Source organism: Bos indicus, chromosome 10 (genome assembly GCF_029378745.1).
Source record: "Bos indicus isolate NIAB-ARS_2022 breed Sahiwal x Tharparkar chromosome 10, NIAB-ARS_B.indTharparkar_mat_pri_1.0, whole genome shotgun sequence".
Lineage (NCBI taxonomy): Eukaryota > Metazoa > Chordata > Mammalia > Artiodactyla > Bovidae > Bos > Bos indicus.
The window spans coordinates 82984906-83009767 of NC_091769.1; the positions used below are offsets into that span (position 1 = coordinate 82984906).

At 38.4% G+C, this 24862-nt stretch overlaps 1 protein-coding gene across 12 annotated transcripts in view; it reads left to right on the plus strand.

Moving 5' to 3' along the window:
• SIPA1L1 (signal induced proliferation associated 1 like 1) overlaps positions 1–24862 on the plus strand; it is a 521546-nt gene that overhangs the window by 415197 nt on the left and 81487 nt on the right. For all 12 annotated transcript variants that reach the window (XM_070797798.1, XM_070797796.1, XM_070797794.1 and 9 more), the window contains 3 exons: positions 9961–10135; positions 19339–19442; positions 23792–23949. In XM_070797798.1, the coding sequence (XP_070653899.1) occupies positions 9961–10135; positions 19339–19442; positions 23792–23949 (437 nt within the window). The remainder of the gene's footprint in view (positions 1–9960; positions 10136–19338; positions 19443–23791; positions 23950–24862) is intronic.

A 24862-nucleotide genomic window follows, 5' to 3' on the forward strand; every position in this document is an offset into this window, starting at 1 on the left:
TTCCATGAACAGAGGAGCCTGGCAAGCTATAGTCCATGGTGTTGCAGAGTCCGACATGACTGAGCTACTAACACTTCCACTATTGCTTTTTGCACATATCAAATTATTTTGATCTTCCAAACTACACTGTGAAGTATTAGGAATTTCATATATTGCCAACTTTTTAATAATACGGGTAATTCAGTTACTTTTAGATTTGCCATATCAATGCTGTTTTTCTTCATTGGTCATTAAAAAACACCTTTATCTCACCTACTCCGTGCAATGGAGTGAAAAGATCATTCTGTCAGCAGTGAAAGTGACATTGAAAGTGAAAAGAAAGTGCAAGATCATTATTCCAGGCCCTGTTGCAAAGATCTCACACGTGTAGAGCACTTACTGCAATGCCAGGCACATGGTGAACACTGAATGATGATAAAATAGTAACTCGTTAGTAGCCTGTTTACATGCATTATCTCATTTCACCTTTATAAGCATCTTGCTGTTATAGATACTATAATATATCATGCTTACTTTTATAAGTAAAAAGCATAACTTTTCAAATCCAGTAAATGTTCAGTAACCACTCTTTGCAGAGTTTTATTAATAAATACTGTATGCTAGTAAGACACAGTCTTTACCTATGAAGGAAACAAAGTCGTAAATTGCTATAAAAATAAAAGGTGGGTTTAATATAATGAGTGTAATAACAGAACTACTAACAAACAAGCCAGTGGGGCCTAGTCACGATTAATCAGATGGGTCAGGATGAAATGGACCTTTCGTCAGTCCAGAAAAGAAGCAGTGTGGTGGTCTAGACTCAGAACAATGAGAACAAAGCACAGCAGGCTAGGAGCCTGGGATGTGGGTATGGGACAGCGAGCAATCCCGCTGAGCAGGAGTGTCAGGCAGTTATAAAAATAGATATTTTTTTATTGAGCAGTGACTAAGCCAGGAACTGTGAAGCAATTTACATGAATTATTTTAATTAATCCTTAGAATCCTTTGATGTAGATGCTGTTATTCTTGCTTTGCTGACAAGAGTACTGAGGCACAAAGAGCGTGAAGGACCCCCCAGATCACAGTTAGGATATGCTTAAATCCAAGCATTCAGACTCCAAAGTCTGCTTTCTTACCCAGTACACTCTACACCCCATCTTCCCATTCTCTCCCCTTGAGTAGGAGAAGGAACTGGAAATATGGCTCCAGGTTTTATTGCTACCAGCTACAGAGCCTAATATTAAGTATAACATGCAAAACCCAAGATCAGAATAGAACTTAAAAATAAAGTAAAATTGCCAGTCTGCAGTAGAGAAAATTGGAAGACCTGTTTTCATTAGGAAATGTCAAGTTTCATGTTCATAGTAGTGATTTTATCTAAATCAATATCTCCACTGTTTTTCTAGATACTTATTAAAAATATAAAGAATGAAAACATTTATTGGATTCTCTGTTCTTTAAAATGTTGCCCTTCAAATTATTGAAGTTAAAGGGGTAAAGTAATCATATCTAATTAGGTCTGCAATATACATCTCAAGAATAGATATAAGGAAAAAAGCAATCTTTATTTGATAATGAATAGTGCTGTTCTTTTGATTTAGGGAATAAATGAAATTTTTTGCTGACTTAGCCTGTTCATTGCCCTGGTGCATTATTTTATTGATGATAAATGAGTTTGACCAGCCACTTTCCTCTTTGATTCAGGCATCTGGAGTTAAAGAATGAACCGCAGGGAAAACAACATTGTCTATGAATGAAGCTTTGGCAAAACAATCAACACTCCTGAAATTTTGATCTTCTTCTAGATTATGATATCAGTTAATACATGTGTAAAGTTCAGAAGGCCACCAGATGGGTTCCATATGTACATTATCAGGAAGAAATATACGTGACAGTCATCAGATCAGGGAAAGAAGCCCGTGGCATTGGTCTCTTTCTCTTGTCTGCACACAAGTAATGATTACTCTGCATGGGCTCATCCATGCTGTTTGCCTGGCTGAGGCTGGGGTGGGTGACTGAATGGAGTCCTTTCCAAGGTAAGGTTTATGATTAATATGACTGAAAGCAGTAGTGTTTGGAAGACGTTTGGCTTAGTAGGACTGTAGTTTATAGTGAAGGATCTCAGCATGGCTAAGACCTGCAGTAAGGACTCTTTGGTTCACAATCCAAAAAGACCGAGGAAGTGATTGTAGATATTTCAATCTTCCTGATTTTAAACTGAATTGTGTTTTAAATTCAGCTTTAAAATAAAAAGCTAGTTTCGCTATTAATAATACCTTCACATGGGCCAAAAATCAAAGTGTTTACATCGAAGGGTCCCATTTCTACCCTGTTCCTATCTCTCAGCTCTCTTCTCCCCTCTAGTTTCCACTGTTATAGTCTCTTATGTATTCTGATGTTTCTTTATACAGATACACCAAAAATGCAGATGTAGTCTTATTTCCCTTTTTCTTACACAAAATATAACATGCTATACACATTTCCATTTTCACTTAGTAATATATTTTGAAGCTCTTTCTATGTCAGTACACAGGAAGTTTTCCCATTGTTTTTATGGCTGCATAATATTCTGTTTAGTTGCTGTACCAAAGTTTATCTAACCAGTTTCTCTATTAATAGACATTGAGATGGATTCCAGTCTTACTGTTACAAACAGTGCTGCAATGAAGAGCCTATTCCTATATAATTGAAATTCATCTTAATATCAAATCAATACAAGTACATAAATCATCAATTTAATAGCAGTATGAACCTTTCTATTTTTGTGAGAACTTGTACAAAACATATTATTATAGAATATTTATATAGAATGTGTGTATTGAATATTTCCTTTATATGTGTATAGAATACAAAATGTGTGTCTAGAATATTTCCTTTACATTATGCCAAAGATAAAAATAGAATCTGTGTACATGTATATAAATAATTTTGACAGCATTTCAGACAGATTTTTTAAAAAATGATTTTCCTACCCAGTATCCATATGTCGTTTTTTAAAGCAGTTTGATTTTTGTTAGTAAATTCCAATGAGGATAAAGTTTCTAACTCGCATTTTTTTCACTCCCAACACTGAATTTTTCTAGTCTCTTTGTCATTCTTTTGGAGGACAGTACAGTGATAAATCTTTAGAAAGTAGTTAAAACAGTTATCATGTTTATGAAGAACAAACCAAAGTAAATGCTGTCAATATGAATCGTGAGGATTTGAAAAATGAGCAAGGTCTTCATATCTAATGGCAGAATAACTTGTCTCAGATCAGTCTACCCACTGCGAATAATCAGTGCTTTTGAAAAATAGGTTTAGACTTTTGCTTCTAGAAGCATGGAATAGATGCATTTGCTAAGTATGGCCAATGTATGTAAAGCAAACGTGAAAGGTGAAAAGAAGGATGCAGACCAGCTGGGGATCTTGGGATGAGAAAAGCCATAATGGCCACAAACAATAAAAACTGAAATAAGAGGAACTTCTTCAACTGGATTAAAAAACAAAATACACCCCTGCAGCGTACATCATAGTTGATTAAAGAGTTAATGGTAAAGACAAAGATGTATACAGCCACCATTGCTATTCAGCTTGGTGCTAGAAGGTCTAGTCAGTACAATAAGGTGAGAAGAGGAAGGCACGTAGATAAAGGAAAGGGAAATGTGAACGTGTGCCTATGTCAGATAACGTGATAGTGTGTGTACAAAACCCCAGGAAATCTGCCGAAACTTGTTAGAACTGCAGGCTGTGTCCAGCATGGTTGTATGATTCAGCATCAACTCACAAACATCAATTGGATCTCTTTTGATGAACATGGGGAAACAGAAAATAAAATACAGTACCATGTATCGCCCTTCAATAAAAAATGAAATAGAGAAACCGAAAACAGCCCCACACAAATAGATCCAACTGATTTTTGACAAAGGTATAAAAATATTCAGTGGAGGAAAGTCAGGCTTTTCAAACAAAGGTGCTGAAACAATTACATAGACAAAATAATGAACTTGACCTACGTCACACATTATACAGAAATTTATTTAAATGAATCATAGGTTGAAATGTAGAACTTTAAAAATCTGTGACAAAAACATAGAAGAAAATCTGTGACCTAAGGGTTAGTGAAGAGTTCTTATATATTGTATCAAAATCTTGGTCTAGAAAAGAAATAATTGAAAAATTTGGGTTCAACAAAATTAAATCATTTTGCAGCATGTTTTTCCTGGGGCATTTGCTGATTTGTAAGAGGCTTGGGGCTAAAGTGTGGCCAAAGTACAGATTAAAAGTTAGGTGGCTACTGTTTAGAGTTTTCATTGATTTCATGGGACCTGCAGAAATAAAATACAGAGGTCAAGGATCACTGGAGAACTTGGATTTGCTTTTAAAAAAATCAGATTGAAATTCTAGAACTGGAGGGGGAAAAAAGAAAACCCCAGAAGTTAAAAATCTCAGCAAATGTTTTACAGAGCACATTAGATACAACAGAAGAGAAAAATGATGAAGTTACCGGAAAATGTTTAATTGAATAATGTAGACAAGAAAACATGAGAAATACAGAAAAGTGCCTAAAAGACATGTGGGCCATAGTGAACACATACGTGTAATGGAATTCCCAGAAAAGAGGAAGAGAAATTAAAGCAGTATTTGGAGACATAATCGATGTCTGAAGAAATACCCCTAGAGAAGTTTCCAAAACTGATGAAACACACACAAGTTAAGACAGAGTCAAGAACTCTGCCTATGGTAAGCAGGGTAGATACAAAGAAAGTCAGATATAGGTCCATTGTAGTAAAAATTGCTGAAATTAAAAAGAGAACAATCTAAAAATAGCCAGAGGAAAAAGTACATTCAAAGAAGAATATAAGACAATTGGATTAAAATTAACCATTTCCTGAGCTGTAAAACATAAAAGGTAGAAGCCACATTTCTAGAAATGCTGAAAAAGAAGAATTCTCACTAGGAATTTTATCTAGCAAAAATACTCATTAAAAATGTAGACGGACAAATTTACAGTTGGAAAAAAATAGAACAGTGATTGTCTGAGGCAGTGATTGTTGGTTGATACAGGCATATACAGCAGTTGGGAACCAGGGGGCTTGGGGTGAAAGAAATATTCTGTATTTTGATTTGAGTGCGGGTTTGTTAGAAATCATTAAACCATATGCCTCAAACAGATGCAGTTTACTGTCCAGAAATTATATGACTTGAAAATGGAGGCAGATCTCTAATTCCAGCCAAGATTAAAAGAGAAGAACTAGATTACTTTTCCATCCGAAACAACTTTTAAAAACTAGGCAAACCAATGAAACAGTGGTTTTTATGATGTTGGAGTCAGGCAACAAAAGACAATGGGAACCAAATGAATAGTAAAAATCACACCAGCTTTCAGCCTGAGTTCCCAGGCTGCACAGCCAGGAGGGGCCACCCAGTCGAAGCCCAGAGGTCTCCCTGAGTGAAGACTGAGATGTGAGTCCAGGGAGATAAGGATTTGCTGAGCTGGATACTGGTGCTTTACTCGGCCAGTCATGTCCGACACTTTGTGACCCCATGGACTGTAGCCTGCCAGGCTCCTCTGTCCATGGGGATTCTCCAGGCAAGAATACTGGAGTGGGTTGCCATGCCCTCCTCCAGGGGATCTTCCCGACCCAGGGATCAAACCCAGGTCTCCCACATTGCAGACGGTTTCTTTACCATCTGAGCCACCAGAGTAAATGTGAGTATTTGAGGAAAGTATTTGCAGCCAGGGTAGGAACCACCCTAGGATTGAGCGAGGCAAATCCTCAGACCTCTGCCTAGCTGAGAACAGTGTCTGCTCTCAACAGGTAGTCTGGAAAACCTCATAGTTCCCATGGCATTGGGTAAAGTCTTAGAATGACTTTGCCTCAATAATGGGACAGGATTATTCTCAAATTAAACAGTACTCTGATAAGACCTATGCGTTTAAAAGGAAAAACTGAAAGGATCAGATTATTTCCAATTAACTGTCCCAGAGCAAAGCTCAAACACCCCTCAAGGGTTCATGGCCCACACTTTGAGAACTGCTAGATGATGAGACACCTCATAGTAAAAGTTTTAAATCCCCAGATTAAAGCAGACAATTTAAAAAGGTTTTGTAAGAAAGGAGGAAGTGGGGTTTTTCTCACCATCTGTGCCGTCCCCCGTGCTGCCTTCTGGGGGTGATGTCAGGAAGAAGAGGCGAAAGTACAGAACCTAAGGAGTCCCTGAGAACTTGGTTATTCAAACCTGTTTCTATTGATGGAGGGCCCTGACGATATCATGCATCTTTCCAGGAACTCAGGGCTGTATAAGCCAGATTGTGCTGTACCTGCTTCTATGATTCTGTGTTACAGTGCCTATTTTATGAGAAGGAGAGCAGCCCTGAGTACTGTTGCTCCCAGCTGTGGGAGTCCATATCACTTTTGGTGGCTGTTGAAAGACACTTTCATCTCAAACAGAGTCTTGGTCCTGTTGGATTGACCATAATCGCTTTTTACAATACAAACACTTGTTGAGAGTCCAAACACTTCCCTCGGTGCTCCATGTAAACCGTTGATATGGAGTTGATAATGCAAGCATGGAACTGTGGAGCATGACTCCATGAATATCCGAAAGCAAAATCCTAAACAGTTGGATAAACCCAGCCTGTTTCCAAGGTGGCTTGTGGCATCATCATAACTATTCTAATCACTGCAGGAAAGTATTATCTATTCATAGATGTGTTTGTGTCTCAAAAAAAATCCTGTTTTATATAACATCATAACAATTCAAACCCTTGCCAAACCATAGCTCTGACTCCATTTCCAGTTGCTCTTTCTCTTGAAATGTTCATTATTATACTTAGGCCCCAAATTAGGATAAAATTTTAACTTCCCATTAAAATTTACTGACATAAAGGTCAGAGTAGGATATACTGTGGAGAAGGCAATGGCACCCCACTCCAGTACTCTTGCCTGGGAAATCCCATGGACGGAGGAGCCTGGTGGGCTGCAGTCCATGGGGTCGCTAAGAGTCGGACACAACTGAGCGACTTCGCTTTCACTTTCCACTTTCATGCATTGGAGAAGGAAATGGCAACCCACTCCAGTGTTCTTGCCTGGAGAATCCCAGGGACGGGGGAGCCTGGTGGGCTGCCGTCTATGGGGTCACATAGAGTCGGACACAACTGACGCGACTTAGCAGCAGCAGCAGCATACTTATGTAACTCCTCCTTTACAACTACTCATGTTCTGGGCAGGGAACAAGGTTGCTAACTAAGGATTCCCAGAACCTGAGTTCAGAGAATGACACCTACCTTGATTCCATTGCAGCAGAAACCAAGGATACAGTCATAGTATCACCTTCAAGGATGGAGCACTGACATTCGGCACCATTTCAAACTGGAGGAAATTTGACATTCTAACAAATTTCCAAATCCTCTTAAAGGAGCTTTCCTTTGACAACAAGCAAATACCAGTCTGTTCTGTCTGCGGGTGGAGTCACCGGGATGTGAGAAACCCGCCTGAAGAAGGCAGCACACTGTCCCATTGTGCTTGCCTTCTGCTCCTGCAGTGGTTTGGGGAAAGTGTCCGTGCTTATCTTCTCTCCAAAATGAGCTCTTTTGTATTTATAAATAAGTGAGTCCTTTTGAATGTTGCGCAGTGAAATCCTAGACCTTTATCTAAGAAGTTTAAAAAGCCACCCACAAATCCAGGGTCACTGAGATGCTTTCCACTGAACAAGGTGACTTTTGTTTTACATTGTTGCATGAGAAGGCTGATCTGGGAGGCACAGAGCCAAATAGCAAATAACTCCAAGCTCCTTCCTTTCTCCAGATTGCTTCCTTTCTTTGGTAGCTCTCCCTGCAGGGAGACAGTAAGGAGCTGGCTGTGTTAAGGACTTCTTTTGTAACAGAAAGAGAGCCTACTGCTACTTTTTTATTTGTTGAGACCTAATGGGATACTCAGCTTAATTTGAAAGCCAAGATGAAGGCTCCACCTGTGGGAGTTCCCCTCTGTTAGTCACATTCAGACCTTTGAAGGAGCCCAACTGCCAGTGGCATGTGGCAGGTTTTACTCTTATCTTCTTCTTTTTTTTTTAAGCTGCATATGGCATACAAAAAAAATGAACTAAATCCTAAAAGTGTTTCTGTTAATAATTAAAATGAAGCAGCGATAATGCAAGGTTGTATGCTATTTTAAAAAAATTCCAACATCGGTAGACACAGTTACTTGAAAGTTTCAGATGTGGAACTTTGCCATGCACTCACTGGAGTAGGCAGAGGAGAGTTAATTCTGCACAATTACAGAACTCCTAAGCAGCTCTCCTGTCCACGGGTCATGTAAAAGCTGCTGAACCTTCCTTGTCATCTAGTTAGTGAGAAGAGGCTAAAGCAAGCAGGAGTTCCCTGATAAGGTTTTCTAGTTAACCAGCATTCTGAACCATTTGATTGAGAAAGTTGAAAAGAATTGTTTAGGTTCTCAGTCCTTTGTGTAAAACAATAGGAGCAGATACATTTCAAAATTCAGAAAGGCCCAGATTTAGAAGGGTAATAAAAGGCATGCACTTAGAGCGAGTTCCAGCGGAATCTGGGGCAGCACCCCACCATCAAACACATGAATATTTCCAAAGATATGAATATTCACAGAAAGGAATAAATTAGAAGCATTCCCTGTCAGCTCATAGGAAGTTTTGCCGCCAAATATGTTTGCTTAAGTGTGGTTTATACCTTTCGACTGTGGAGTTGCAAATACGGAGCTGTGGACATGTGTTGGAGTGACAGAAATACAGCAAAACAAGCCTGATTCAATCCTGGTTATGTTGAATAGAGCCAAATCACAGGGTTGACAGTTTATGGTCTTGTGTGTCTCTAACTGTTCTCTTTTCTGAACTTCTCTTTGCTTATTGGTCATATGGGGTAATATTTGCAGGCTTTTGTGAGGAAAGCTAATGTAATTTAATCACTAAACAGTGATTGGCAGATAGTGGCTATTCAGTAAACGTTAGCTATTAAAATTTTGCTCTCCCCCCTTTTATGAGATGAAAACTTATTGATAACAGTTGTTGCAGTGCTAGTCTGTAAATAGGCTTCACGAATATGAATTGCCCTGATTTCAATGGAGAATTAAATGTCTAAATTTTAATATAAAAATTCATTTCTTAAATGACTAATGCAACTTTAAAATTTGTTTATAGGATGGCTAAACCTTTCAATGATGAATAAATGTTTTGATTAATGTTATATTTAAATTTCTTGAATGCTTTGTTTTAATTGTGATTTGCCATATGAGGCCCCTTTTAAATTTTCTATCTAGAGACTCATTGTTTAGAAAAATAATTTGAAAAGTACCGTGTTGATGATGCTCATGCCGTCACAAAGGTATAACCAAGGTTTATAACTTAGTGTATTGGAAAAATGGCCTTGGGAGATAAGTCTTTTCCAATTTTACCTCCCAAAATTTTAAAAGAACTTTAATGGGCTTTTAGTACAAAACAGTTTAAAGTGTATTTTGTAAAAGAAATAAACCCACAGACATAGAAAAGAAACTTGGTTGTTTATTTACCAAAGTTTGTTTGGTAAACTTACGGTTACCAAAGAGGGAAGCAGAGGAGGGATAAATGTAGGAGTTTGGGATTAACATATCCCGAGTACCATATAAAATAGATAACCAATGAGGACCTACAGTATAGCACAGTGAACTCAGTGTTTTGTAATAACCTATAGGGGAAAGGAACCTAAAAAAGTATCTGTGTGCGTAATTGAGTCACTTTGCTATACACATGAAACTAACACAGTGTTGTAAAACTAGGTGGTTTTTTCCAAGGCATCTTTTGTAAAGTAGACCTTTACTTTTAAATTCATAAGGCCTCCTTTTTTTAAAAGGGGAAGAACAAAAGCAGAAGGATTTCAAGAGAAGAAAGAGGTTAGCTACTTGATGGGCATGTGCCCTACAGGACTTACTAGCATTGAAGTGGGCAGAGTGGATCTGCATGTATTTATATGCATTGTATCGCCTGCCTTCACAGCTGAACTATCAGCAGAAAGTAGGCATCATGTACTGCAAAGCTGGACAGAGCACGGAAGAAGAGATGTACAACAATGAATCAGCCGGCCCAGCCTTTGAGGAATTCCTCCAGCTGTTGGGAGAACGTGTTCGGCTCAAAGGATTTGAGAAGTATCGCGCGCAGCTGGACACCAAAAGTAAGAAATACTTATACCCTCCTACCAGGCTTGTTGTCCTCCTGCTGTGTTGATGTTCGCCTGCTAAGTTACCCTTAAAACAACACTGCCACTACGTGTAGAATACCGCTGGTGATGGGGGAGAGGAAGCCAGTCTCGGAGCATGTGGCTTTAAGACAATTGAAGACCATAATCAAAGCATTTAGGATTGGAGTGTAAAAAAAAAGTAGTGTTATCAGAAGTGTGGGAGGTAGGAAGCAATGGATGGAGATCGTGCAGAATTCCTCCTGGATAGTGTTACATATGCTTCACTGTATTTAGCTGAACGTTAGAGTGACTAAAAACTCCTGCAACTTACCAACCATCTGATTGTAAGCCCCAGAAGTCTTGACTTTCATTAACTCATTTCATAATCCTTGTCCATATCTGTGTAGTCAGCCATTGTAGGGTTTTCTTAATCACTTTCATATTTTACTGTCTTGAGATATTTTTGTTCATTTTCTGTTTTTACTGTTCATAGTCTAACTTAGTCGCCAAGCAAACAGGCTTCTTAGCGTTGGTATTACTTTGGTTCATGAAATGTGTTGATTAAAATCACACTGGTGCAGCAGTCTGTTTATCTACAGCTCGTGAACATAGAGGTTTGTCCATTCCCTTTTCCCAGGTGGTTAATAAAAGAGTTAGGTTCTCAAGTATCTAGAGTATGTTGACTTCTGCTGTGTGTCTGTGTAGAAGCAAATTTAAAATTTTATCTCAATATCCATCCATAGACACCTGTGACCTGTTTTTCTTTGAGAGGGTCTTTGGATTAGCACATCTGTATTGCAGTCTATAGTAATCACTCTGATTTTCTGTACAGGAAATTAAATAAGGAGTCAAGTCATGAAAACAGAAAAGCATTCATAAACTCCACTGCAGGGAAGAATTTCCTGTTGCCATGGTTTTGCTGTTGCCAACTTGGAAACGACATGCAAGAGAGCCTATGAAAAACCATAAATAGCCTAGACTCTTAAATATTATTTTAATGTTCCATACTCTGCTTGCGACTGCAGAAAATATTAAATCTCAGTATGCCCTTAAATTCTTTTTATCAACGTATTCTGACATTTACTCTGTAATTCATTCACATTGTCCCAGTTTGTTGTGTTATGTAAATTATAATTACCGCAAAGGGCTATTAAAAGGGTCTGGGAAGAAAATGTAATAAGAGCCTTGATTCTATCAATGAATGGTCAGAATCGGAGTTGGTAAGATTATTTATCATTTCCTGGTCCTTCACTATCACTATGATTTTGCTCAAACTCATGTCCATTGAGTCCATTTATTTGTGTATTTACACGTTCCTAGCCATCTCTTGATGAAAGGACAATATGAGAAATGCAGATAGCAGGGCCATTCCTAAGCAATGTGGCATCATGTAAGGCAGTGGAATAAGCCGAATAAGCACTTTGCACATTTTGCCCCAATATCCCAATAAGTGCAAAGACCTTGATTAGTAAACTGCCTCTGGTGGCACATTTTACAGTTACGCAATACATTAGTCAAGGACAGGTGCCTTCTCACTGAGTTACTCTCCTTTATGGCTCCTTGTAACCTTCTGAGGCATAGCTCCTGAAAAGGAGGGTTCACAGGTTCCTTTTCTGTGCTTTCAGAGGCTCATTTCCTGAAGTCACTGAAAAGTAGGAAAGTGTTTCCACTCTAAAGCTTGAAGAAGACAGTATGCATATTTCTCTCTCTTACTCCCAGCTGAGAAGGACTATTAGCATCATCACTTAAAGGGGTATTAAACAATAATAGACCAAAAGACATAGGGATCAACCAGCCCCTGCAAACCCCAGCAGCCTTCTGCTGGCCATGACACACCCAGAGATGAGACTGTTTGGTGTGCTGTGAGATGATCTTACCACCTCTTACCTAATCTTAAATTGTGTTAAACTCTTTCAATATAATGCTTAAAAAGAGAAGACGCTTTCCAGAACATGTGTTCCTAAAGGATCGCTCCCTCTCTGTGTGACAGTGTAGCTGTCACTTGGATCTGTGGATTTGTAGTCTTAATCAAATTCAAACATTATTTGCCAAGCTCATTTTATTTTTCTGCACCTCATCTTCTGAATCTCCAATTAGACATATATTAAGTCACTTACCGGTTGTGATTTAATTTGTAACATTTCCCCCTTCCCTGCCCCCCATGCTTATATTTGGGAAATTCCTGTTAATATTTTCAAGTTCACTGTGTTTTCTTTTCTTCCACCGTCTCTTAATCTGCTGTTAGTCAATCTAGTGACATTTTTATTTCAGATGCTGTGATTTTCAAGTCCAGAAGTTGCATTTGGGTTTTCTCTTTTTTCTTTTCTTTTCTCCATCCCCCTCCCCCTACCTCCGCCGCTTTTTTTTTTTTTTTTCATGAGTAATCTTATATTTTCCATATTCTTCTCATTAGGTTCATGTCCTTTAAAGCCTTGAATGTATTTATAATAGCTGTTTCAAACTATTTGCATGCTAGTTCCATCATCTCTGTCATTTGGGGTCTCCTTTTAACAGTTTCTCATGCTTTTTAGTTAATTTTATTTCTTCATATGTCTGGTTATTTTTGATTGGATACTGGACATTGTGAATGTTTGATCATTGAGGATCTGGATTTTGTCCTCTTCTTTAAACAGTGTTGTTTTATTATTGGTAGGCAATTAAGTTAGTTACAGAACAGTTTGATCTTTATGAATTTGTTCTTATGCTTTTTTAAAGCATAGTTTTTTAAAAAAAGAGTAGTTTTTGTTGTTGTTGTTCAGTCACTAAGTTGTGTCTGACTCTTGAGAACACACCAGGCTTCCTGGTCCTTCACTATCTCCTGGAGTTTGCTCAAACTCATGTTCATTGAGTGAGATACGTCCTCCAACCATCTCATCCTCTACCACCCCCTTCTCCTTTTGTCGTCATCTTTCTTGGCATCAGGGTCTTTTCCAGTCAGTCAGCTCTTCACATCAGGTGAGAGGTGAATATTCAGGCTCTTTAGTTCCTCTTCACTTTCTGCCATTAGAGTGGTATCGTGTGCATATCTGAGATTGTTGATATTTCTCCCAGTAGTCTTGACTCCAGTTCGTGAGTAGTCTATACTCTGGCTAATTTACTGCTCTTACTAAGGCATGACTTTTCTTGCATCTGAATACCAGCATATTCAGCCAAGTATCTCTACTATGGCTAGTCAGAACTTCAGTGTCTTCCAGCCCTGTGTGAACTGTGAGAATTGTTTGGCTGACAATTCTCTGGTAGTTATTTCCCCAATAGTTTCTCTTTTCTTTCTTTTTTTGAAATTGAGGTATAATTGACATACAACATTATATTGGTTTCGGGTGTACAACATAATGACTCAAGTGTTTTTGTATATTCCAAAATGGTCATCATAATAAGTCTAGTTATATATCACCATACCTATTTTTTTTTTCTTGTGATGAAAACTTTTAAGATCTACTCTCTTAGCAACTTTTAGCTATTCTGTATAGTGTTATTAACTACAGCCAGCATGATGCACCCTGATGTTTTTTCTTTCCCTGGCTTTTGGAACCGCGCTCTGTGCTTGTGCAGCTTAATATTCAGTCCAAGACTCAAGGGGACCCCTGTGCAGATATCTGAGCCTCTTTCACTGTGTAGTTTCCTCCTCTTCAGTATTGTGCCCAGCAAATATCAGCCACAACTCAGCCTTCCAGACCTCCAGCATACTTTGGCTTCTCTCTTCAAATCCCTACTCTGTGTGATTGTTTTGAAAGTACCTTCGGGTAGAAAGCTGGGTAGGATCATAAGGCTCATCTCCTTTGATACTTCTTCCTCCAAGATCACTATCCAGTGCTGCCTATTGTAAGATATCTTGAGGGGAAAAAAGTTGTTTCAGATATTTTGTTTATTTTTCTATTTATTTACAATAGGAGAGCAGGTCCTATACCAAGTGCTGTCATGGCCAGAAGCAAAGTCCTAGATACTTTCTATATGTCATCTCAGTGCATCTCCACAAACTCTGCTGGATTCCAGTCATCCCCCTTTTACAGACTAGGCTTCTTCAGATTAACTAGGGTGCCCAAGGTTAAGTATTAAGGGGGGAGACCATATCCTAGTGTTATGGTTAATGATGTATTCAGAGAAAGCATAAATGTAGAATTAAGTACAGTGAAGCCCAGAGCTGTGCTTTGCGGCTGTGTCATCCCCTCTCTTGAGCCCTTGGGCTAAAATTACTCAAGCGATCTAATGAGATAGCTCCACTTGTCACTATTCAGAGTTTAGTGCTTTGGAGAAAGAAAGAGGCTTAGGAAAGGAAGGTTTGGTTAAACTGTTGAACCATTTCTTCTTCTTCCCAATTTTCTGTACAGAGTCCCAATTTCCCATTTCATAACTAAGGACTTCCAGCAAACAAGCTACAGTTGTGTCAGGGGTTGGAACAGTTCTGCAGTGAAAAATCTTTCCAGAGTGAATTTTTTTCTCCTTTTTTGTTTCCTTATTTGGATGGCATAACCTCTAGATAATTGCCATCCCCTCCCACTACAGTAAGTACTAAAATAAGCTTCCCACCAAGCAGTTTGTTATTTGAAAGCTGGAGACCACCCTCATTTTAAGTTGTGTGTGTGGATTATTATTTGGGAAATTATTTCCTGAATAAGGTGCGTTTGTCAAGTCAGCATGCAGGAGACTTAGAAACTCTTGAAAAGCATTCCTTCAGAGCTCTGCCTTGAATCATTTGCCACAGTTTTTAGAGAATTCATGTTGCTTCCCCCATTTTTCAGCAGTGTTATAATGATCACTGAGTTTCAGGGTCTTAGAATAGATGTAAGACTTTTCATGAAGAAAATAAATCCTGTATTTCGGATATTTAACCTTTGATAAATAAAAGAATAAAACTAGCATTATTTAAACGCTTTGCACATTTAAAGGACCGTGTGGAGTTGTAGAGACTGATGAATGAAGAAAAGTTTTTTCACCTTGTTAACTTTGAACTGTATTATAGTATCAGGTTTTTCTCTTGAGTGTTTCTGAGATGCAGTTGGCCAAGAAATTGAAATGCTCTGTTTAAGGCAGCTATACTTTTTATTTCAACTGCATAAAATTCTAAATTCCAATCAGCATGTTTCTTAAGCATCTTTTATGGGCTACTATCATAGACATTGTTTCACTCAATCCTCACAACAGTGAGAATGTTGAGGGGCAGAGAAGTAAAGTGACTTGTCTCTGATTATTTAGCAAATGATGCTGGCTGCTGCTGCTACTGCTAAGTCGCTTCAGTCGTGTCCGACTCTGTGCGACCCCATAGACGGCAGCCCACCAGATTTCCCCCGCCCCTGGGATTCTCCAGGCAAGAATAATGGAGTGGGTTGCCATTTCTTTCTCCAATGCATGAAAGTGAAAAGTGAAAGTGAAGTCGCTCAGTCGTGCCCGACTCTTAGCGACCCCATGGACTGCAGCCTCCCAGGCTCCTCTGTCCATGGATTTTTCCAGGCAAGAGTACTGGAGTGGGGTGCCATTGCCTTCTCCAGTGATGCTGGAGACGTTGGAATTCATATCGTCTTACTTCCAAGTTGGAATCCAGATAATTGCAGGTATTTTGCAAAGTGCTCTGTGTGTAGAAAACAGACTGATTCCTTCGGTACGCACCCCACATCATTGCTTATCCTTTTCTCACAGTGTGTTAGTGGTTTTAAGAAGCCTTCGATTCCAGGCATGTACACATGCACTTTCCTTGAATTAACACAGTGTGAATTCTCCTGTCACGGCAAAGGGTGGTGTTACAGACTATTCCCATCCTCAGTGAAGCCACCTCCTGATGATGGTTAAAGATGCACTGAAGAAAATCCAAGTAAATATGGTAGATACCAGAGCAGATGGGATTCTTGCTTTTCCAAATACTTCGTTAGTGAGTAGATGCAGTAATACTGAAGGGCAGATGCGTGTCTCATCTTAAATGCATGCCAGTGTTCCAGGTGTCAACACTTGTTCCTGACTGTGTTCCTTCCAAGCATTGACCTCTGCATCCCCAAACCCTGAGGCGATCTCACGTACTAGGGAGAGCTGGAGTCTTTAAATGGATGGTCCTTAGCAGCCGGTTGATGATTATTCTATTGGTATTTCAAACTATGGATGATAATCCGTCCCACTACCTGTCTGGGATTTCATCTTGTGCATTTTATGTGTTCTACAATGGTGAGGACCTTCACAAACTGAGCTTAAGCTTTCTTCATTCTGTTGACTTTCTTAGCCTGCCTGCGTTTAGTTCATGAGATTGATTTTCTCCTTGTAGTCGTAAATATTTTAAAACTAGGAACTTGCACAAAATCAGATTCCTTAGGCTTGTTTTCCTTTATCTAGCTTTTCTCAACTCAAACAAATCTGTTGGTGACCAGGAAGTGATTATGTAAAAGTCGAATTACTTTTTCCTGACTCAGATTTGTACACATCCACCTTTATCATCCAAGTTTTATCCCCCTTAAAGCAAAAGACTTTCACCAAGAGAAGTCAAGAATGAATATGACATTAACCATATCTGAAACTGCTTCTACAAACTTATTAACCTATACATACCATCTTTAAATAGAAGTGCCTATTGTAAGATATTCTCACTTATCTACACCTTTTCAAAGCAGCTGAAAGGAATATTCTTATCATTCCTCAATTACTCAGTGCCTTCTTATCATCTAGTTTGAATATTAGAAATTTTACTTTCTATGACTTAGTGTAGAGGGCTGACCTTATTAGCGGATACACACCACCCACTAGTAGTATACTTTGGAGGCCAATCACCTGATTATCAAGATGACCTATAAGATGCCTGAATTTATTTTTTAACTTTTAAAGCTCCATACACATATGAAGGAGCGTTATCTTCTTTTTATCCCTCTTCTATAAGCATATTTTCCCTTTAGAAATTACTCAGTACATATTCTTTTCAACCAGAGGAAAAAAGATTTTTGTCGCAATGATCATCTTCTGTGATTTTCTTTCCTTTTCATTCTGTTTAATTCCAATGCCTTATTCTTCAGAGAATATAACAAACCTTCATTTTCCATTTTCTCCGATAAAGTTTAGCAATGCTGTTGTATACATAGTAATTTCAGGATTTTGGAATTCCTTTCTTCTCAGAGAAGAAAATTTCATTGTTTTGACCCCAGTTTCATCACTAAGAGTTTTAAAACGGCTTCCAAACTGTTTAAAATTATCAGCAAGGCTGGCATTTTCAAAGGTCCCCAGAAGAAGACTGGTCATATAGCATCTGTTGTATAAAATGCAGCAAGTGTAGAAGAGAGAGAAAGGACAATAAATATAAAACAAATTATCTTCAGGGTCATCTTCACTCTTCTTTCATGACAGTAATGCCTTTAGAATTAGAAAGACATATAAAACAAAATGTAATAAAAAATCTTTTTTAGTTCATTAATTTTGCTTAAAATTGACTTGAGACACACATAAGTACTCATCAGGTTGACACATTGACTTGAAAGTTGTAAAATGTGCCTATCAGTTCTGGAGCTATTTATATCAAGAGTCTTTAACAGTGGATACCTTCTTCATACTCAAGACCTGTCTTAAGTTGGTCAGTGATTTATTGTAGTGAATTTGTAGTTTTTTGTGGTAGTGATCATTAACATTTACAAGATATATTTCTTGGGGAGTTACATTTTGGTGCTTATTTTTGCAGTTTTTCAAAAGTAATCCTTGCTTTATTCTACATTTATCTTGATTTTACAACTGTTGGCATTTTATGCCCTCTTCAAAATTAAGATCCTCTAAGAAGCTCAAGGTTGAAACTCAGGGCTCTCGAATATCTTAGCAAATCTCTGCAAACTGCTGTTATGGTCTATTCTTGGAACAGTGCCTAAGGGCGGTACAGCTACTGCGTTAAAGTCCCCTAAGGGTATTTATTAAAATAGATCATTCTGCCCAGCCCCACACCTACAGAGCAGTGTTTCTGGGCATGGGGGATGGGAAGCTGCCTTTTAAGCAGCACCCCAGGTGACTCCAGGTACACTCCAGTTTGAGAAGTGCTGCTTTATGGTACATGCCAGAGGCTTTGACTTGCTGCATCATTCTCTAAAATGCTCCTCAACAATGTGGTTGATGGAGGATTGAGTTTCCCCAGAATGAATGCACTTCCGTTCATTTTGCCTGTTAAGTCCAGGTGCTTTATGGCTAAAGAGACTTCCCTTTAACTGGACAGTTAGTAATTCTCTTTGGTTTCCAAGTGTTTACAGATGCATTGATTTGACAAAAGTCAAGGAGGTCAAGGTTGTTTTGTTTTTTTTTTTTATAAGGAAAGTGAGCGCAGACACACGCAGTCTTAAACTATTAGACCTCGCTATAATACCTTTGTTACTCAGTGTTACAATCTTGTTAAGTTTCCATCTATTTGTTAAGAGCAAAACAATGGTTCTCCTGCTTGAGTCAAAAGTATTGGAAAAGAGATCCTGAACTTGAAGTTTGTGGGCAGAATTCAGGGGTCTGTGAACTCGGGTGAGAAATAATTTTACATTTATTTTCACTGATCTCTAGTTGAAATTTAGCATTACCTTCAATTATGAATCTAGGCAACAAATCACAGCAGTATAGGCTCCACCTGTGATTTGACTCAAGCTACTGCTTATGCACTTCACTAGGTCAAAATTATAGTATTTATTAGACCTACTGGTAAAACTTTTCACAGAAATCTTATGCTATTACATCATTTTAAAATTATTTTGATAGCAATATTTTCTAATCCATTGATTTCTGTTGAAATTTATGTATTTTGTCTTTGTTGTTGTTGTTTAGTTGCTAAGTTGTGTCCAACTCTTTTGTGACCCTATTGACAGCAGACCACCAGGCTCCTCTGTCCATGGAGTTTTGCAGGCAAGAATATTGGGGTGTGTCGCCATTTCCTTCTCCAGGGAATCTTTCCCACCCAGGCATCGAACCCATGTCTGCTGCATTGGCAGACAGATTCTTTACCACTGAGCCCACCTGGGAAGCCCATATTTTATTATACCTATGCATTTACAAATATTTTTCTAAGAAGGAATCTATAGGCCTCACTAGACCGCCAAAGGGGGATCAGGTATAAAAGATGGGTAAAAACTCCTATACCAGATCTTCTTGTCTAGGATCTTTTCATCCTAAATCATTTTCTGTCCCCAGCCCCCTTTTGAGATGTCTCTCTTAAATGAGCTGTTTTTTCCTATTCTTAGAATTGTCTCTCTCTTTTTTTTTTTTAACTGTAGCTGACTCCACTGGAACCCATTCTCTGTACACAACATACAAAGACTATGAGATCATGTTCCATGTTTCTACCATGCTGCCGTACACACCTAACAACAAGCAGCAGGTAAGAGATCCTTGTGTTTTCTGTGTTTTTTTCACCCTTGTTTCATTTCCCCCAGAAGCCAAAGTGGCAAGTTTGTAAAATCTTAAACCAGAATTTAATGTTGCACCTGTCACGGCAGCAGGAAGCTTTGTACTTTGTGTGGAAGTAATAGCAAATGAGCTGAAAACAAATGAAGAGACGCAAATTCTAGGTTAACAGCCAGCTGGATGGCTTTGTGATTTAATCATTTGCTTTTCACCCAGGAGGATTGAGATTTTCCTGAAATCTGAAAAGAACAAGTTGAAGTCATGGTGATTAGATGACTCTGCAGGGTTACAGAGAACACATATGAGTAGGTGAAGTTTCATCTCAAGAGGCCAGTGTACAAGGCAGGAAAGTACTGATGTTTCATTTCGGATTTCAAAGGAGGTTTCCTCTACTTACTTGGAGAAAAATTCAAAATAAGTGTCAATGGGATCTCAGAGAAATGGTTTTTGTTTTTCTTTTTTTAAAACATATCCTTCAGGGAACAGCATAAGTAACAATTGCATTTGTGTACCTCATATAAAGATTTCTTTTGAAAAGATCTAAAAGTCTATTACTAAAATGTGGTCAGTGAGATGATAAAATGTGAAAACTAAGAAATGGCAGATGGTTACAGAGCAAGGTGGAAACTGGCAATATTGTTTTAAAGAGTATGTGGTGGTAGTTGGTTTTAAAAATGTTTTAAAACAAATGATACCAAATTGAAACTTAAAAGACCCAGAGAACTAATAGACTCTACTTTCAATAGCTCTTATAAACACAGCAGTCTTAAATCACTTCTGACCTTCAAACGGACATAGATTTTGTTATTGTCGATTGTTGTACTAACAGAACACAGGCCAGCTGCAGAATGAATCACATCCTCTTTCACGGAATTTAACAAAACAGGGATCAAATCTAACACGTCGTCACTTGAATTTGATTACATCACACATGTCAATAACAAAATCTTACCTCTCTTGATTCCCAAAGTAATCAAGAGTAGTTTGAAACAAAGCAGTGAGTCAGCTATAAGTCTGAAATAAACCTATTTTAAGATAAATTCCCTGATCTGGAGTCTGTTGACTATTTTATGCACATTCCAAATTCTAGATTTCTTAGAGGAAAATACCATGCTAAGAAAAATATACTAAACTCACTCTGACCAGACAGTAGAGAGATTTTAAAAACTTTAGCAAATGGTCTTTAAAGGGAAGATGGAGAAATGTCTATTTAGTTCTTTGGCCCATTTTTTTGATTGGGTCATTTATTTTTCTGGAGTTGAGCTGTAGGAGTTGCTTGTATATTTTTGAGATTAGTTGTTTGTCAGTTGCTTCATTTGCTATTATTTTCTCCCATTCTGAAGGCTGTCTTTTCACCTTGCTAATAGTTTCCTTTGATTTGCAGAAGCTTTTAAGGTTAATTAGGTCCCATTTGTTTATTTTTGATTTTATTTCCAATATTCTGGGAGGTGGGTCCTGCTGTGATGTATGTCAGAGAGGACATACAGATGGCTAACAAACACATGAAAAGATGCTCAACATCACTCATTATCAGAGAAATGCAAATCAAAACCACTATGAGGTACCATTTCACACCAGTCAGAATGGCTGCGATCCAAAAGTCTACAAATAATAAATGCTGGAGAGGGTGTGGAGAAAAGGGAACCCTCTTACACTGTTGGTGGGAATGCAGTACATAGTACAGCCACTATGGAGAACAGTGTGGAGATTCCTTAAAAAACTGGAAATAGAACTGCCTTATGATCCAGCAATCCCACTGCTGGGCATACACACTGAGGAAACCAGAAGGGAAAGAGACACGTGTACCCCAATGTTCATCGCAGCACTGTTTATAATAGCCAGGACATGGAAGCAACCTAGATGTCCATCAGCAGATGAATGGATAAGAAAGCAGTGGTACATATACACAATGGAGTATTACTCAGCCATTAAAAAGAATACATTTGAATCAGTTCTAATGAGGTGGATGAAACTGGAGCCTATTATACAGAGTGAAGTAAGCCAGAAGGAAAAACATAAATACAGTATACTAACGCATATATATGGAATTTAGAAAGATGGTAACAATAACCCTGTGTACGAGACAGCAAAAGAGACACTGATGTATAGAACAGTCTTATGGACTCTGTGGGAGAGGGAGAGGGTGGGAAGATTTGGGAGAATGGCATTGAAACATGTAAAATATCATGTAAGAAACGAGTTGCCAGTCCAGGTTTGATGCACAATACTGGATGCTTGGGGCTAGTGCACTGGGATGACCCAGAGGGATGGTATGGGGAGGGAGGAGGGAGGAGGGTTCAGGATGGGGAACACATGTATACCTGTGGCGGATTCATTTTGATATTTGGCAAAACTAATACAATTATGTAAAGTTTAAAAATAAAATAAAAAATAAATAAACCTAAAAAAAAAAAAATAAAGGGAAGATGAAGCCTTATTTTACCTGATTACTCAATGGAGAAGGGCTTCCTAAGTGGCTCAGTGGTAAAGAATCCACCTCCCAGTGCAGGAGATGCAAGTTCCATCCCTGGGTCAGGAAGATCCCCTGGAAAAGGAACGTAGCACTCCAATATTCTTGTCTGGAAAATCTCATGGACAGAGGAGCCTGGAGGGCTACAGTCCATGGGGTCACAGAGTCGGACACAACAGAGACTAACCAACCTTCAGCAGAGAAAAGTAACATGGGGAGGAGGAGTAAAACATTCAGTAACAAGATTCAGTTGTTTATATCCAGCTAAATAAGTTAAAGTGCTAAGCTGAGTTAGTTGGCATTTAAGTGGACAGCTAGTCTAAATGATTTAATTTGGGGTCCAATCAAAGCAAAAGAATTATGATCCTAAATCAGAATGAAAGAAATAATCGGTATTCTGCATATTAAGAAATTTTAATTCTCTAGTTAAAGAATTTATTGTAGTCTACATAGATTACATTATGGTTAGAAAAACCAGAAAGAATGTGTCTTAAAATCTTTTTGCAGGTATTGATTTATAAACACTGTCTTTTTTTTCATTATATATATTGCAAGATGGATAGATGGATTTATTTCTGTGTGGGTCGTTTAGTAAGTAAGATAACATATCAAGCCATATTTTGAAGGAAGGATGACAATGCATCAAAAAGCAATGCCATCCATGCAGGAATGACATATACATAGTTAGATTGTATTTGAGTTGATGTGTTCAAGATCCTGAATAGATTAATAATCTTTGATAACGGGTATATTTTATTTAGCGGTCAATAGGGAATAGCCTTTATTTAGGTCACATCTGATAATATAGCATGTTTAGAAATGAAGTAAACAGCCTCATTAAAAGATAATTTGGAATGCTTTAAAATTCCTAAGGTTAAAAGTACATTTCACAAACTTCCTAACTCCCAATTCTCAACCCTAATCTAATGCTGTTGTTTCTCCAGTATTGGCCGACAGCCAATATTTGATCATTGATTTTACTGGTATGTAATCTGTATAAGTTAAAGTCATTGGAGAAATTTTTCTTTAAGATTTATAAATATAAGTTTATCTCTAATGAATAGTTTATGTAAAGGCCGTGTTTAGTTGTTCTCCTCCTGGTAGGAGCCTCCGTGTAATATATATGAGTAATACAAATTTTGTTCAGTTTTTCTTCACATGATTGAGCTAACCTGCTTAAGGACCCCTCCCAGAGAGGCACTGACCTGAGATGATTCATTCGGAGGGTCTGAAATTGAAAGCCACCTTCCTTGAACACCTTTTAATGTGAAACAGAAGGTAGTCTTAAGCAGCATTCACTGTAATTAAAGCAGTTATTTAAACCTGAAATTTAACCTGCTATAAAACTGTTAGAACATTCTGGAATATTATTAATTTCTGCATCCTCAGCGTGTGCCACAAAAAGTATTATCAGAAAACATCTTAGCCCCGTTTCTTTAAATGAAGCTAATTGAATCAGAACATAAATTGTGTTGTAATTACTTCAGCGATTCTCATCTTTAAAAAAAATCTTCCCCGTGGCAAGTTTCTTTCTTATACAAAAATGGAACAAAACTGTTGTTATGGAAACTGAGGATTTGGAGACGCTAGGACTTGGTGTAATATGCTAGAGATTGGTTAGATCTATTTGAATGGACTATGTATTTTATGCAAATTTCTGAATATTTATTTCTCTAGTCTTCCTTGGAGGAGATGATAAGACACATGCTAAAATATTGACAGTAACTGTGTGGATTTCCTCACCTAATATGCACTAATTAATAATGAATGTTTTAAATACAATTACATAAGGGAATCAAAGAGGAAAAAGCAGAGCGTCGTCATTTATGTTGTTTGCTTATGTTTCCTTTTAGCTCCTACGGAAGCGGCACATTGGAAATGATATTGTAACAATTGTTTTCCAAGAGCCAGGAGCACAGCCATTCAGCCCGAAAAACATCCGATCCCACTTTCAGCATGTTTTCGTCATTGTCAGGGTTCACAACCCCTGCACTGACAGCGTCTGTTACAGGTAATGGCTCCAGAGGTGGCTGGATGGGCGTTGGCGGGCGGTCACATCGAAGGCCCCCTCCAGCTCTTCTTTCGGAAGTGGCAATGGGAAGTCTATCGCTATTTATTTCTGCCTTTAAACTGTGCATGTGGATGGCCAAATTCACAGGATGACGTAACCTGGTGGCACTGACATTCCCTAGACATGTTGGTTAGACACCTGCTGTTTCCATTCGCACCTCCTCCTTAGGTGGTATCCTTCATCCACACCATCTGGTCACCAGCTAATTACTCATACTGCTAATTATATTTTGCTTTTGCCCTGGCAGAAGCAGAGAAGAATGATCATAATAAGTAGGGAATAGTGAAAGTGAAAGTCGCTCAGTCATGTCCAACTCTTTGCAACCCCATGGACTGTGGACTATACAGTCCATGGAATTCTCCAGGCCAGAATACTGGAGTAGGTAGCCTCTCCCTTCTCCAGGGTGTCTTCCCAACCCAGGGATCAAACCCAGGTTCTATCTGCCTCCCACTTTGCAGGCAGATTCTTTACCAGCTGAGCCACAAGGGAAACCAAATGAGTAGGGAAGAGAAGTTTAATTTTTTTTTAATTATATTTTAAAATTCCCAAACCTTTGCTTCAGGCTGACTTGATTCACTGTAACATTTCTGATCAGTCGTAGAGGCTTTGTTAAGTGTTTGGTGGAATTGTTTCCATGTCCCTCATTGATGTAGTCTCATGAGTTACAGAATTCAAGATCCACCTGCAGTGGCCTCTGCAGGAATCCTGGAGGGGATTAGTGTTGAAGAGAGTAAGAACCTGTGATGCTGGATTGACATGAGAGTCATGCCAAGAAGATGTTTTGAGTATGTTGTAGCATGAGTAAGATGTCCTAAGAGGAATCTGTCCTTTTAGAATATGAAAGTTTATTGTA